This window comes from Bubalus bubalis, chromosome 8, assembly GCF_019923935.1.
Source record: "Bubalus bubalis isolate 160015118507 breed Murrah chromosome 8, NDDB_SH_1, whole genome shotgun sequence".
Lineage (NCBI taxonomy): Eukaryota > Metazoa > Chordata > Mammalia > Artiodactyla > Bovidae > Bubalus > Bubalus bubalis.
In genome coordinates, this window is record NC_059164.1 from 9,049,197 (window position 1) to 9,065,139 (window position 15,943).

At 37.0% G+C, this 15,943-nt stretch overlaps 1 protein-coding gene across 2 annotated transcripts in view; it reads left to right on the forward strand.

Moving 5' to 3' along the window:
- Positions 1-15,943, forward strand: part of AKAP9 (A-kinase anchoring protein 9) — a 164,044-nt gene that overhangs the window by 53,803 nt on the left and 94,298 nt on the right. For both annotated transcript variants that reach the window (XM_025290830.3, XM_006078355.4), the window contains exons 9-14: positions 2,192-2,405; positions 4,462-4,538; positions 7,059-7,197; positions 9,550-9,635; positions 14,788-14,902; positions 15,210-15,408. In XM_025290830.3, coding sequence (XP_025146615.3) covers positions 2,192-2,405; positions 4,462-4,538; positions 7,059-7,197; positions 9,550-9,635; positions 14,788-14,902; positions 15,210-15,408 — 830 coding nt within the window. The remainder of the gene's footprint in view (positions 1-2,191; positions 2,406-4,461; positions 4,539-7,058; positions 7,198-9,549; positions 9,636-14,787; positions 14,903-15,209; positions 15,409-15,943) is intronic.

Consider the following 15,943-nt stretch of genomic DNA (forward strand, 5'->3'; position numbering starts at 1 on the left):
TAACCTAAATAGTTAAGTTCTAATTACATAACTGTTAATGCTTTGTTAAATATCTGAAATTGTTTTCAAAATCATAATGAGGTTTAATTTTATCACTCCTAAAAAAGTCAAGAGATCATTTAAAAAAATTTTTAAAGGCATTACTAGGAGAGGACCCAAATTTGAAGTTGTCAAAATGGTCAGATTTTTCTCACTAAAACGATTATTTTTTTCTAACTGAAGACACTTTCAGTGACATTTAGATACCATCTCCTTGATGTTAACATCTGTAAAATAAACAGAGACAAACGCAAGAGCTGTCCCTGACGCGCACATCACCGCTGAGACAAACCCCCCTTGGTGATGGGGAGAACAGTGACGTGTGTGTTTATGGAAGGAGGCTCATGAAGAAATTGAGCAACAGTTTACACAACAGTAACACCAAAGAGCAGTCTAAATGTGCTTAGAAATAATACTGCAGCCACAGAAATACTTCTGCTAATTGGCTAATAAACATGAAAAGATGCTTTCAATGTTATAAATTGATATAACAATGAAATAGCATTTTATACCTATCAGTATGACAAGATAAGGTTCACAATAAGAAGTGTGATGAGGATGTGGGGAGATGAGTATTCACCTACATTATTAACTATATCAGTGTAAAATTATGTAATTGCATAAAAAATTTTGTTAAAAATCTAATATTGATGCCATATACATGGCCTACCATGTAGCATTTACATTTCTACTGGCAGTGAGTGTGGTCTATAACCAGCAGTGGCAGCATCACTTGAAAACAGGTTAAAATTCAAATTCTAGGGCTCACACCAGGCTTCTCTGAGTAGAAGCTCGGGGATAGGGGCCCAGAAATCTGTTTTAAATCATCCAGGTGGTTTTGATTTGGGCTGCAGTTTTGAGAATCACTACAATCGAGAAGGGCTTCCAAGGTGGTGCTAGTGGTAAAGAACCCGCCTGCCAATGCAGGAGACAAGAGACACGGATTTGAACCCTGAGTCAAGGAGATCCCCTTGAAGAGGACATAGCAACCCACTCCAGTATTCTTGCCTGAAGAATCCCACGGACAGAGGAGCCTGGCAGGCTACAGTCCATAGGATTGCAAAGAGTCAGATATGACTGATGTGACTTAGCACACATGTGCGCTAGAGAAACATTATCATATATGTAGAAGGGCATATATATAAAAATTTATTGCAGCATGTTTTGATATATCTAAAATTTGAAATAATCCATTTGATCTCCAAAAAGGAAATGAACAAATTGTAATATTCATATATACAGCACCAAGTTAAAATAAATTTATGTGTATCTACATGGAAAGATCTCAGAGGCATATTGAATGAGAAGAGTAATTTGTAAAATAAATGCCATTTTGCACCATTTATGTAAATTCTTAAAAATATAAAATACACGCACTCTTTATAGATGGATTAAGAAATGAGAGTGTAAGAAGTGAACTGGCTTTGCAGCAAATTTATGATCAGATTTATAATTTGGTGGCCTCTGGGGAAGGAAGAATGGGAACATGATAGATTAAGTTTTATCTGTATTTTATTTCTAAACCAAAATAATAGGGAGGAGAGAAATGAATAAAAAAGATAAAATGATTTTATTTTATTACTTTGTGATATGTGTGCATAAATGTTTATTTCATTATTATTTGCATTTCTCTATATTTGTTCATTAAAAGTCGCTCAGTCGTGTCTGACTCTTTGCGACCCCATGGACTCTCCAGGCCAGAATACTGGAGTGGGTAGCTGTTGCCTTCTCCAGGGGGTTTTCCCAACCCAGGAATTGAACCCAGGCAGGTCTCCCACATTGCAGGTGGATTCTTTACCAGCTGAGCCACCAGGGAAGCCCATATTTGTTTAAAAATGTTGTTTTTGAACAAAAATGAAAGATCAGGCCATCCTAACTTTACCAAATATCAAACTTTACTATGAAGTGATGAAAATATTGTGTTATTTTCCTTGAGAAAGTTGTACTATTTTCCTAGGTCAGTGCAACAGATTGAGTGAGAAAATAATTTCATGTAAGAAAAGTGACGTTTAATTTAATTATTTTCTCACTCAACTATAGTTTATAATATCATGTATTCCCCCCACCCCATAATGGGTATATGCAAAAATAAGTTAAATTATTTGATTAGTCATTTTAAATTATTCTAACTTGGACATTAATTCACTTTAAGAATGATTTAAGGCTCCAGATGGAAGCCCAACGTATATGCCTGTCTCTGGTCTATTCAACTCATGTGGATCAGGTTCGCGAATATATGGAAAATGAAAAAGATAAAGCTCTTTGCAGTCTTAAACAGGAGCTTATTTCTGCTCAAGAGGAAAAGATCAAGGAACTTCAGAAAATACACCAGCTAGAGCTACAGAATATAAAGACACAAGAAACAGGTAAATGGTTTCTAACAAAATTCTAAGTAAGTAAGTATCACTTAGAGCCTGCCACTTCATGATTCTGTTCTTGACTTAGACCCCATGGAAGAACATGACTGGGAGTTCCCAGTCCTAGACTCATTTGTTCATACAATCATAGACTGTTCGTGTAAGTGCTTGAGAAGTTTAAAAATCACTGAATTATTTTCCCCAAGAAATCAACAGTCCTGTGGAAAAGCAATATAAAATAAACTCTTAGAAAACAATAGGAAATTTTCTATAATGGAAGAATAAACAGAAAGAACGGAGGGAGAGAAGAGAAAAGTCTAGTACTTCCTGGAAGAGTGAGGCAGTAGACAGGAGTAGGGAGGTTGGAATTTTAGGAAAGGATCTTGAGTCTTAAATTTAGAGATGTGAGAAATGACATCCATTTTGGAGAATTGAAAGTTCAAGGTGTGTGCAAAAGTAGTGAGGGATAAACATTGTCAGAAGCTTGATCAGAAAAGGTTTCGTATACCCTGACTGAAACATGTTTACTCTTTATGCTGTTGGTTGTAAGACCTAATGCAGGATTTCAAATAGAGGAACATAGTAAGATTTTTTTTTTTTCATTTTATTTTATGTTTTAACTTTACAATATTGTATTGGTTTTGCCATATATCAAAATGAATCCACATAGTAAGATTTTTATTTTAAGATGACATCACTGGAGCAAATTAAGGGAGGTGATAAGTGATAGACTCAATGGACATGAGTTTGAGTAAACTCTGGGAGTTGGTAATGGTCAGGGAAGCCTGGTGTGCTGCAGTCCATGGGGTCACAAAGACTTGGGCACGACTGAGCAACTGAACTGATAAGTGATGGAAAGACCAGTTAAGCAGCTTTGGCAGTTATTCTGTTAACATTAAGATGTTGAGCTAAAATGTCATTGGAAGAAAAGTTTGAGTTAAAGAAGTGGGTTGTAATCTGCAGGTAGTATTAGTAGTAAGGGGGAGGAATTGAGAATGATCCCTAAGTGTCTAGTTTGAGTAATTGGATTGATGGTGACTCCAGTCATGAGGAGTAGATTTGTGGGAAAAATAGTGTATTTAGCTTGGAACATTGAGTTAAAAATACTTGATGACTTTGAAAAAAGCGATACCTAGTATGCAGTGGAAAAAAGGCTGAAACCTAAGGGGCAAGTTTAAGTTCAAGATAAAGATTTGTAAGTCAAGAGATCATTTGAGGCCAAGGACAAGAATGAGACTTCTTGGAAGTCTGTAGAGTGAGCAAAAAGACGGCACTGTGTCAGCAACAATATTGAAGGAACCTTAAGTGGAAGACTAGTCACGGTTAACTTTTATCTTTAATGATTATTCAGTTATTAATTAGACTTTCTCTGTTCAAGGTATCTTTAGGTCTCCATTCTTGACAGATCTACCTTTATGAATGAGGTGATTCCTAAGTTTGGAATTGTTCTTTTGAACAGTAGAGTTTAAAGCGTGGCTTAAGTAAGAATAGAATCCTTTTTCACTTCAGGAAAAAGGAGTTCTTTGGGTTTGAATTGAATAAGATTTTAAGCATATGTTGTTTGTATCGGTATCCTCTTCAGATAGAATCTGTAGTTTTTCGCACTACAAGTTAATTAGTGGGTCCATTAATAGGTGATGAAGTTAGTTCAGTGAGTAATGACCAGCTTTATTTTTTTTTTTTTAATAATAGAGTAGAACAGAAAATATTGGAGTGCATAGGATGTAGAAAGAATAAATATTTGTGACATTTTGTTTCAGTTTTATATGGGTAAATATATGTAGACTAGCTTCCCTGGTGGCTCAGATGGGTTATGCTGTGTGATACAGTTCTTTATTGGATTGTAGTACAAAAAAATTGTACATCAGTACTTTGTACCATATTGTGGGATATAAATTGAAAATCCTACAAATTATCTTATACAGTTAACACTGAGCAGCACAAAATAACATTGAAAGAAATATAGAACTTAAAATTAATCTTATCCAGTTGATGTAAGTAAAATATGAAAGTAGTTTCTAAACATGTAAATTGAACATTTTTAACGCACTACCTCTTCTGTTAGGTGAAGTGAAGCCTTTACAGATGCTTATTGGAAAACTTCACAAGGCAGTATCTGAAGAATGTTCTCATTTTACACAGGTAAGCCATTAGTTGTAAAGTAGTTTTAGACAAGAAATGTTAAATTTTAAGTTACTACTATTTTGATTTAGCAGAATCATCCAAATTACTTTTCTGTACAGTCTTACTGATGTGGAGAGCTGACTCATTTCAAAAGACCCTGATGCTGGGAAAGATTGAGGGCAGGAGGAGAAGGGGATGACAGAGGATGAGATGGTTGGATGGCATCACCAACTCCATGGACATGGGTTTCGATGGACTCCGGGAGTTGGTGATGGACAGGGAGGCCTGGCGTGCTGCGGTTCATGAGGTCTCAAAGAGTCGGACGTGACTGAGCGACTGAACTGAACTGAACAGTCTTACTTCAGAACTGTATTTAGAAAATATTCCTGAGTTTTTAAGTTTAAAATAAGTATTTAAATGTTTTCCTGACAATCAGTTTGAAACAAAAGAAATGTAGGTGAATTGTCTCAGTAGTCGATTCTACAGAAGAGCTGCCTAATTTTAAAAACAGCAATAGAGCCGTAAGCGGGTCTGTTTCCCACTCCTGCCCACTTTGGCGGTTGAATGAATGTGATGACTTAGCTGGGGGTCTTGCACATGACTACTGAGATAGTATTTCACACTGTAGATTGCCAAATCTAAAAACTAAGCATACCAACTATAATCGTATTTGTGAAGATCAGGTGAAACAGAACTTCTGTACCCCTGGTGGGAGTGTGCCACCTTGAGAAGCAGATTGTCAAGGTGTATTGTTGAGTTGATGTACGTCACACAGTCCAACATTTACTTCTACTTAGATTCACATGTGTGCACAGCCAGATATGTTCATTGCAAGAGTGTCTTTGTTACATCAGTAAATCTCAAAAGGAAAAAGTATAAAAACATGCATGTTAGATAATCACCTCTGGACAGAGAGGTGAATGAAATAGATAAGCAGTACTTAACTCAGAAATCTTCAAATCTGTATGTAATATTCAATTTTTTAAAAATATGGATATAATATGACAATATTAATTAGTATTATAGCTAGGTAATAGATAAACTTTTTTCTGCATATTTGAAATATTTCAAAATTTAACATACATGCCTAGGCTTGTCACAGCTTTCCATCTCAGCCAGCGTATTTATAATTTGAAGGGGTGGAGGGGGTGATAGTAGTTGGGAAGGTAGAGCTGCCTTACTGGTTCTAATTACCTATGGAATAGTTCAGAAACAGTATTCAAAAACACAAAAGAAAGTCAGGAATATCCACACTAAGGGCCTCCGCTCTGCTGACAGGTTCAGGCGTTGCCTTTTCATATCCACTGTTGATGGTCTGTAAATATAAAGTGGCCCAAGTCGTAGTGTGTGTGTGTGTTAGTCACTCAGTCATATCCGACTCTTTGTGACCCCATGGACTGTAGCCACCAGGCTCCTCTGTCCATGGAATTCTCCAGGCAAGAATAATGGAGTGGGCTGCCATTCGCTTCTCCAAAGTCATAGTAGTTCATTTATAAGCGGACTTTATATATTTTTTTCTTCTAGTAATGTCTTTACCTGACTCCTCATCTCAAGTTGAAACATAAATCAGCTTGTTGTAATGGAGAGGTCCCTGGCAGTTCATCATGAATCTGATTTTGTCCCTAATCATTGATGTTACTATGGACTAGTTACTTCATCTTTCTGAATCTTTTGCTTTATTTGTAAATTGGCTGATCATTCATGTTTCTACCAACCTGAATCAATTTATGATAAAATTCTACCTTAGAAACTATGTTGGAAATTTAATAAAGTCAGTTAATGGTAAAGTTTCACTTTTAGGCAAATCTCAAGAAATAGCAACAGTAAACAAATTGGTTAGGTCTAGAAGTTGTTGATTGTTATTTCCAATTGCATGAGGTGCAAAGGTGAAACTTACTTAGAAACTTCTTTAGGCTTGTCAGATGATTATGTGGTATATGTTGTTTATAAGTAATGATAGAATTATCCATTGCTCAGGAGAAAAACCAGAATAATATGTCAAATATTTTTTATTTTCTTCTGTGTATAAACCATGAATAGTATTCTCTTGTGTTAAAGTCTGTGAATGTGATCTCCTACTTTATATATTATAATTTCTATAGAATTTATGCACTACTTTCTGGTCATCATTTTTGAACTTTTGCCCTCATCTTTTTGCTTTTTTCATGGGTAGTTGACATTACAGAGGAAACATCTGTATAGAATCCATACTAGAAAGTGGTAAAGTACAGGATATATTCGTTATTAGAAATAAATAAAAATATTATAGTTTAGACATATATATTTGATATATATTATAATGAAGGCTGTCATATTTTCCTGATGTGAGAAGAATTCATGTCTTGCATGTGGAGAGAGAAAAATTTAGATTTGTTTATTCTTTTGCAGATTGATTTGATATGTGGAAGTGTTTTCTTACTGATTTTTCCTGTGACATTTTTTGACTGTGTTTTACATATAGGAAATAATGTTTAATAATCTCTAGAGGCAGAAATCAAAACTTTAATTCCATATAATACCTAATTTTATTGTTGGCAGACTTTTTGCAATGTCCATGGTGAACATTATACTCCTACTTTAAAATGTGAAGTAAATGGAGAAGAGAAAGAGACTTCCGGTGTTCACAGTTCTGAAAATCAAGAACTGGGATTGCAAGATTATAGATGTGAAGTCCAAGGTAACAAAGGCTTTACTGCATTGTTGAACAGAGTATTTAATTTTCTTCAGTGAATTGATGATAAACTATTTCCATTAATTCCTGATTTAATCACTTAGCTGATTTGAGTTTATCTTAGCATCTTTTTTCAGGTTCATGAAATCTTACCTTTAATGCACATTTTTAGTTTTACAGTGCAGTAACTGTGATAAAAAGAAAACCGAACCTGTCTACAAATTTTCTTGTCTCTTTATCCTCTGTTCCTCTATTTCCATCTTTTCCTCACTACAATTCTTAATTTTATACCATAGATCCAAACCTTTAAAAGTCATTGTATTTGTTGAATAAGTTTATGTCAGGGGTTTACTTTTATAAACAGAATAAGAAGACATTCAGTTATCTTTATTAATAGGAATCCTATATTAGTTCATTTTTACAACTTGCAGTCTCAATTAACTTTTTGGTATTGAAATGGTATGGACCTAACAGAAGCAGAAGATATTAAGGTGGCAAGAATACATAGAAGAACTATACAAAAAAAATCTAATGACCCAGATAACCACAATGGTGTGATCACTCACCTACAGCAGACATCCTGGAATGCGAAGTCAAGTGGACCTTAGGAAGCATCACTACGAACAAAGCTAGTGGAGGTGATGGCATTCCAGTTGAGCTATTTCAAATCCTAAAAGATGATGCTGTGAAAGTGCTACACTCAATATGTCAGCAAATTTGGAAAACTCAGCATTAGCCTACAGGACTGGAAAAGGTCAGTTTTCATTCCAGTGCCAAAGAAAGGCAATGCCAAAGAATGTTCAAACTATCACACAATTGCACTCATCTCACATGCTAGCAAAGTAAAGCTCAGAATTCTCCAAGCCAAGCTTCAATGCTGCATGAACCGAGAACTTCCAAATGTTCAAGCTAGATTTAGAAAAGGCAAAGGAACCAGAAATCAAATTGCCAACATCTGTTAGATCATAGAAAAAGCAAGAGAGTTCCAGAAAAATTTCTGCTTCATTGACTACACCAAATCCTTTGACTGTGTGGAATAGAACAAACCGTAGAAAATTCTGAAAGAGATGGGAATACCAGACCACCTGACCTGCCTCCTGAGAAATCTGTGTGCAGGTCAGGAAGCAGCAGTTAGAACTGGACATGGAACAACAGACTGGTTCCAAATAGGAAAAGGAGTTCGTCAAGGCTGTATATTGTCTCCCTGCTTATTTAACTTATATGCAGAGTACCTCATGAGAAACACTGGGCTGGAAGAAGCACAAGATGGAATCAAGATTGCCAGGAGAAATATCAATAACCTAAGATACGCAGATAACACCACCCTTATGGCAGGAAAGAAAAAGGATCTAAAGAGCCTCTTGATCAAAGTGAAAGAGGAGAGTGAAAAAGCTGCCTTAAAACTTAACACTCAAAAAACGAAGATCATGGAATCTGGTCCCATCACTTCTCGGCAAATAGATGGGGAAACAATGTAAACAGTTGACAGACTTTCTTTTCTTGGGCTCCAAAATCATTGCAGATGGTGACTGTAGCCATGATATTAAATGATGCTTGCTCCTTGAAAGAAAAGCTATGACCAACCTAGACAGCATAAAGCAGAGATATTACTTTGTTGACAAAGGTCCATCTAATCAGAGTTATGGTTTTTCCAGTAGTCATGTACAGATGTGAGAGTTGAACCATAAAGAAAGCTGAGCACTGAAGAATTGATGCTTTTGAACTGTGGTGTTGGAGAAGACTCTTGAGAGTCCCTTGGACTGCAAGGAGATCAGTCAGTACTAAAGGAAATCAGTCCTGAATATTCATTGGAAGTACTGATGCTGAAGCTGAAGCTCCTATACTTTGGCCACCTAATGTGAAGAACTGACTCATAGGAAAAGACCCTGATGCTGAGAAAGATTGAAAGCAAGAGGAGAAGGGGGACAACAGAGGATGAGGTGGTTGGATGGCATCACCGACTCGATGGACATGAGTTTGAGCAAGCTCTAGGAGTTGGTGATGGACAGGGAAGCCTGGCGTGCTGCAGTCCATGGGGTTACAAAGAGTCGGACACAACTGAGCGACTGAACTGAACTGATCCCTTCACAAATAAAATGTTTCCTACCCTTGTTCATTGGTATGAATAATGAACAAATCTGTACAAATTAATGAATGCCAACAGAAATTATCATATTTTAATATAAAATTGTTAATCTTTGTAGCATGTGTTCCACATTAATGCAATTTTCATTACTAAATACATGAATTTTACTTCCAGCAGGCAGTTTTTTAAAAGTTATGAATAGATGAATAATGCTAATTGAAAGAAGCAGACTTTTACTGTAAGTGAAATTATTTTAATTGTTTATCATTTAGATTTTCAAGAAAATATGCACACTCTTCTCAGCAAAGCAGCAGAAGCATACAGCAGACTCGTGGTGCTTCAATCACGATTAAGTAAAGTATGGAAAATGTGTAATAATGTTTGCACTTCTTGTATTTCCTGCTATTTTGTGAGTTATTTTATCAACCGAAAATTTCTAAAATGAGTAAACAGGAAAAGAAAGTTAGGGGAAAGTGACATAATTTAGGGGAAAGTGACATATAATATCAGTGAGCCTAGGGAGTCTTTACCCCTTGAGGGAGCTTTTGAAATCAAGATAAAGTTAAAATATATATAAAATATCAAATTGTAAACTTTGTTAAACAGTTGCATTTAATTTGACATAATAACATTTTTTAAAGCAGTGAGTCTCTTTTAAACAATAATAGTAATTAGCTGTTTAGAACATAGCTAATTAGTTTCACATCATGTTATGTATATTTAGAAATGTGTGCATAAAAGCTATGTAAGGAGTATAGAGCCATCATATAATTTATTAGCTATTTCAGAAAAATGACATATATTAGCAAAGATTAAGTATTGTAATCCTCAATTTGTATGAAAAAAGTACCAGAAAAATCTCTGTTTGCTTATTTGGGTACTTTTTCATGTCATTGTGTTAAAATATTTGGGCAGAGTTGAAAGATTTAACTGACTGAAACTTATATTGCTGATGAGGGATACTCTGGCTAAAATTCTCTTTCTATTTCCTCTTTCTCTTCTCCTCCTTTTCCCCTCTTTCTCCTTTCCCCTCTTTCTTTCTCTTCCTGTGCCGTTAAAGCACAACCTTATTCAGTCTTTTATAAAACATGTAAACCTATTTCAGTATCTTCCAGATAACTTTGTGGGAGGACAGGCAGATAGGCTAAAAGCCCTTCTTTAATTCTACCTTTCTCTACCATTGCTACTTTTCTTTTTCCTTCCATTCATAGCTAGAATATTTAACCCTATTCAGAATCATTGTACAACTTTCATACCAGTACCCTTCGTCGTCTAGATTTCTTGTTTTTCTGCTTCGCTTATCCTGCCTCTTGAGACCCTTTTTCTCCACTCACGCTTGGGTTTCTGAGGGCTGCTAAAAAATGAGATGGTGGTATGGCTCGGTGATGCTGCAGAGTCGTGGCCTCTGACTGTCGCTGACAGGTCTTTTATGCAGTCATTCATTCTCTCATAGTCTCCTCAGTGGATGTTACCTAACTTTACAACTTCCCTAGTTATAAAGTCATGCTTTCCATTTCTGCTCCCCTTTTTCTCCTTCACAGATAGCCTTATTTTCCATTTTTCTGTATTAAACTTAACAATTATAAGCTATCTCACCTTCCTACTTGTAGACCAATATGCATTTCTCTAAACGTGAAAATACCCTAATTTATTTTTCTCTGTCTCAGAAGAAGTTGTCCCTTTTCACAACCAAGGTTATCTTATTTTCTGTGCTTTTGTTAGCATCCCCTTCCACCTCCTCTAAGATTGGTAGCCTGTTTCTTCCGTCCTGTATTTATTTGGGGAAACAGTGGAAACAGTGTCAGACTTTATTTTTCTGGGCTCCAAAATCACTACAGATGGTGACTGCAGCCATGAAATTAAAAGATGCTTACTGCTTGGAAGGAAAGTTATGACCAACCTAGATAGCATATTCAAAAGCAGAGACATTACTTTGCCAACAAAGGTTCGTCTAGTCAAGGCTATGGTTTTTCCAGTGGTCATGTATGGATGTGAGAGTTGGACTGTGAAGAAGGCTGAGCGCTGGAGAATTGATGCTTTTGAACTGTGGTGTTGGAGAAGACTCTTCAGAGTCCCTTGGACTGCATGGAGATCCAACCAGTCCATTCTGAAGGAGATCAGCCCTGGGATTTCTTTGGAAGGAATGATGCTAAAGCTGAAACTCCAGTACTTTGGTCACCTCATGCGAAGAGTTGACTCATTGGAAAAGACTCTGATGCTGGGAGGGATTGGGGGCAGGAGAAAGGCCGACAGAGGATGAGATGGCTGGATGGCATCACCGACTCGATGGACGTGAGTCTGAGTGAACTCTGGGAGTTGGTGATGGACAGGGAGGCCTGGCGTGCTGCGATTCATGGGGTCGCAAAGAGTCGGACACGACTGAGTGACTGATCTGATCTGGTTTATTTTCAGGTTGTTTGTCTCTGCTTGTCTTGTTTCTATCCTTCATTTGCCTTGCATATTCCTCTTGCCTCCACTGTTTAGAACATAACCAATTTTCCCTGAATCTGGTATTCTTTGTGGTTCTCTTTCCTTCATTGCCATATTATTTGAAGGAAAGAAGAGACAGCAGTTTCCCACCTCTTGCTGTCTCTTATGCCCACCTGTAAACAAGCTCCCAGCTCATACTTCACTGAACTTTCTTTGGCAGAAGTTACCAGTGAATTCTTAATCATCAAATGTCCGCTCTTCTTTCTTACCTTCCTTCCTTGTTTTCTTTCTTTCTTTTAAAAATGTGTTGCTTTTCCTGATGACAGTACATAATTGAAACTATTAAATAGTGTAGGAGGACTTGCAGTAAACAAGTAACTACAGCGATGTTTGCCATTTTGCCGCTTTCCTTTGAAGACAGTGAGCGGGGAACGGTTTCTTTTGATGAGTCACAGGTGTCCCTTCCCTGGTGCTGGAGTGTGGGAGGCCTGCCCTGGAACACAGACACCCACACTCAGCTCCTTAGTTCTCCCCAGACTTCTTTCAGTTTCTCTTTAGAAAAACTTTTACCCTCCACCAGACTTCTGCCTGGCTGGGTCAGCAGGAAAGGCTGTGCTGTGATTAGTTAAGGGCTGATACATTCCTTTTCTGATCTCTGCCTGTCATTGGTCTCTCTGAGCCTGGTGTCTTTTCATGGTTCCACTAGGCGAGTTAACTGTCTCCTGTGCCTGCAACTCCCTTCAGGTGTGCTTTAGTTTGCTGTTTCCCTCTTCCTTCTTGCTTAATCGCTGTTCTGCCACCCTTTTCTGTTGAAATCTGCTGGTCTCTTTCATTTTTTGGTTTATTATGGACTTATCTTTTACAGATTCAATGTCATTTTAATTGAGTCCTGGGGAAAGAGGAGAGGTGTATGTCAGAGATCATAAACGTAAATGCCTACGTGAGCTCAGCTCATAAGATAAATGAAGAAGGCCAAGTGAAAGCTGGGAAAGTAAAACCTGGAGAAAACATACTTCATTTAAAGGGGACAGAGGCTGCTCAACTTCATGTGCTGTCGCATGTAGGAATGGGGCCTAGTGTTTATTCTTTCAGTTCATCGATTTTATGATCTAATCTTACGTGAAGTCTTTTTGCCTTTTTAAGTATTGGGAAGGATTAAAAATTAAAAAAAATTTTTTTTTCTAATTGGGAAGCAATTAGGAAAAAAAAAAAATACAAGAAAAACTGTTCGGTACCCCAAAGAATACTTCTGTAGCCAGGAATGAAAGTCAGATCTCTACATTACCACCTTAGGTGGTAACGTAAACAGATGACCGGTGTACCTTCAGCTAAGTAAGTAAGTAAGTGTGTAGTTGCTCAGTTGTGCCCAACTCTTTGAGATCCCATGGACCGCAGCCCCTCAGGCTCTTCTGTCCCTAGGATTCTCCAGGCAAGAATACTGGAGTGGGTTGCCATTTCCTTCTCCAGGGGAATCTTACTGACCCAGGGATCAAACCCAGGTCTCCTGTACTGCTGGCAGATTCTTCACCGACTGAGCTACAAGGGAAGCCCAATTTCTTAATTCTACTGTTTTTTTATTTATAGTATTAGCTCTTCTCTTAGAATATCTTCTTTCCTTAATTTATGTAACTTTAGTTCTGTGGCTTTTAAAGCCTTCACCCACTTATAGTCACCAAGAATCTCTACTTGACCCACTAATTATGGTGTATGAGTTGTGACGACATGTGATATGTCCACTAGGCTAAACCCCACTACATCCTTCAAAGTCAGGAAGTCTTCTCTTAATTTTCATTTCCTCTTAGCACAGGGCTTTGTTTAGCACATGGTAAAGGTTTACTGTGCGTTTGCTGAATGAACTGACAGTATTGAAAGGTAGAGCTGAAAACTGAAGTATTTACCTGATGGGCTTTATTTTCTCTGGGAAGTCGGAGGCAAGATTCTTGGTTGAAATGTACATGGGGTTAGGAGTCAGGTAGAGGATTTGATAAAAGTAGTACCAACTGAAATGGCCTTCTTGGGAAATACATTTTATCCTGGTGCTCACCTCCATCTCCAGAATTCTTTGTTCACCTGGTACAGCAAATCCACACTCTCACCTTGCTTTTCAGGTGCTCTTTGGTCTATGTCTGCCTTCTTCACCTAGCATGCTCAGCGTCCCCTGTCCCTCAGGACCCCTGTCTTCACCACTGATAGCAGGCCACCCTTTCATGAATGCTCCTACTCTTCCTTCCTTGGAACCTTTCCTAAGCATTGACCAAAACGATGGGGGCCCAAACCAAATTTCACTTCCTCCATCAGACCCCTACCAGTCTCTTCTGTTATCACCCTTTAGTCACATGTTATAGTTTAATGCATTGTTAATTATTTAATTTTACTTCCCAAATTAGTTGATACATTCTGTGAGGGCAGATGTACCGTGTATATGTGTGTGTGCATTTTTTTTCCACTGATTTTATATTCTTACTCTCCCTTGTTACCGTGCTTGCCACATAGCAGACTGAGTATTAAATATTTGAGGAATGACTTAAGTAATACATACACATCTGACATATTGCTGCCTAGTTTTAATAGTTAAGGAAAGAAGCTGAGGTTTATCTGTTTTTGTTATTTTCCTTCCTTTTGTATAAAGAATAGCACACATTTGTCAGCCACCTGATTGTATGTAGGTTACATTTGGAGATTAATAGCAGATATGTTATCAAGTATTCATAATATAAAATTTACTCTGTATGAATTCAAATTTCAAAGATTAAGTCATGTTTTAAATATTGTTATGAACCTTCGACCAAAATTCTGTGTGGCTCCTGTTTTTATAGTTAGATCAAATTCCTTCTGGATATGAAAGAACATTATATTTAGTCATATAATTTCAGTCCCTGTGAAGGGAATGTGATGTGAGTCACTGTGTCAGAGTGTGGAATAACATGGAAGGGAAAATACCTGTATCAGAATGGTACAGTTCTGGGTGATTTGGGGAAGAAAAAAAAAAAACCTTTTTAAAGATAAAGTTGCTTTGTATAGTTTCCACAATCCTGAGTCATATATCTATGTCACTGTTTTTCTTCTGTTATTTTTCATAGATTAAGAGACAGCAGGCATGTAATATGAAACTTGAATTTGCAGAAGCGAACCTGCCAAAAAAGCAAACAGAGTTTCTATCAACTCATCCTCAGATGACCAATTTGCAAGACATTGGTAAATTTGGATTATATACCATAATGTGGTTTTTTGTATCAGATGTTCAGTAATTTGACTTCAGTAAAAAGACATAAAATTGGTAGTTGTAGTGGTATTGCTGCCATGAAGATAGAAAAAATGATCTTGAGTTATCATGTTTTCTTATCATGTCTACATGAGTTTAAATTGATACCCGAGTTATACTATTAAAAAACATTATCTTTCAAAGAAGAATGAATATTCTCCTACTTCAAAAAAGTGATTTTGGTATTTCATTGAGAAATTTATATTGAAATGTGTATTTTCTTCTATTCATGTAACTTAGATGTTAGTCATAAAAGCAAGTTATCTACGCTGCAAGATACTGAAAAAATAAAACAACTTGAAGGACAGGTTCACGAATTAGAAAGCCACGTATCCTCTTTGCAGCAGCAATTGAAAGAAACTGAAGAAAATTATGAGGCCGAGATTCATTCTTTGCAGGAAAGGCTTCAAGCTGTTAATGAGTCTGCAGTTCAGCCAAGGTATCCATCAACCTTTAAGTTCATTCAATAGTATTTGTAGTTTAGTAGCAGTCATAATATGGTGGTTTTAAGAAAAAAATGTAACTTAAGCAACTTTGCTTGAAAGAGATGAGCTGTAGCATTGTCAAGAAATACGAACAGGAGGTAATTCTTCATCTCTGAAATGTGTGAAGTAAAGGTTAGTGTAAACAAGATGTATTTTATAATAGGAATATTAATTACGGCTTTATTTTATAAAGAGGCTCTTTGTTATGAATTTGCTAAGTTACACCAGGTGGTGTGCATGTTTGTTTTTATTGTGTGCTTAGTCCTGGCTGCTTTGATATGGGCAGTACACAAAGGATAGAAGATACGATCACTCCAGTGATAGCTAGACTTTCTCCACCTGGTTGTCTAATACTTGGATTTACCACATCCAAAATACCCACTCTGAATCTTCCCCTCAAAATCTGCCCCTTCTGCAGCCATCTGACTCCATCAGTGGTGACTCCCCTTTCAAACCACACTTCCAGTCTGTCAAGAAATCCTGTTATCT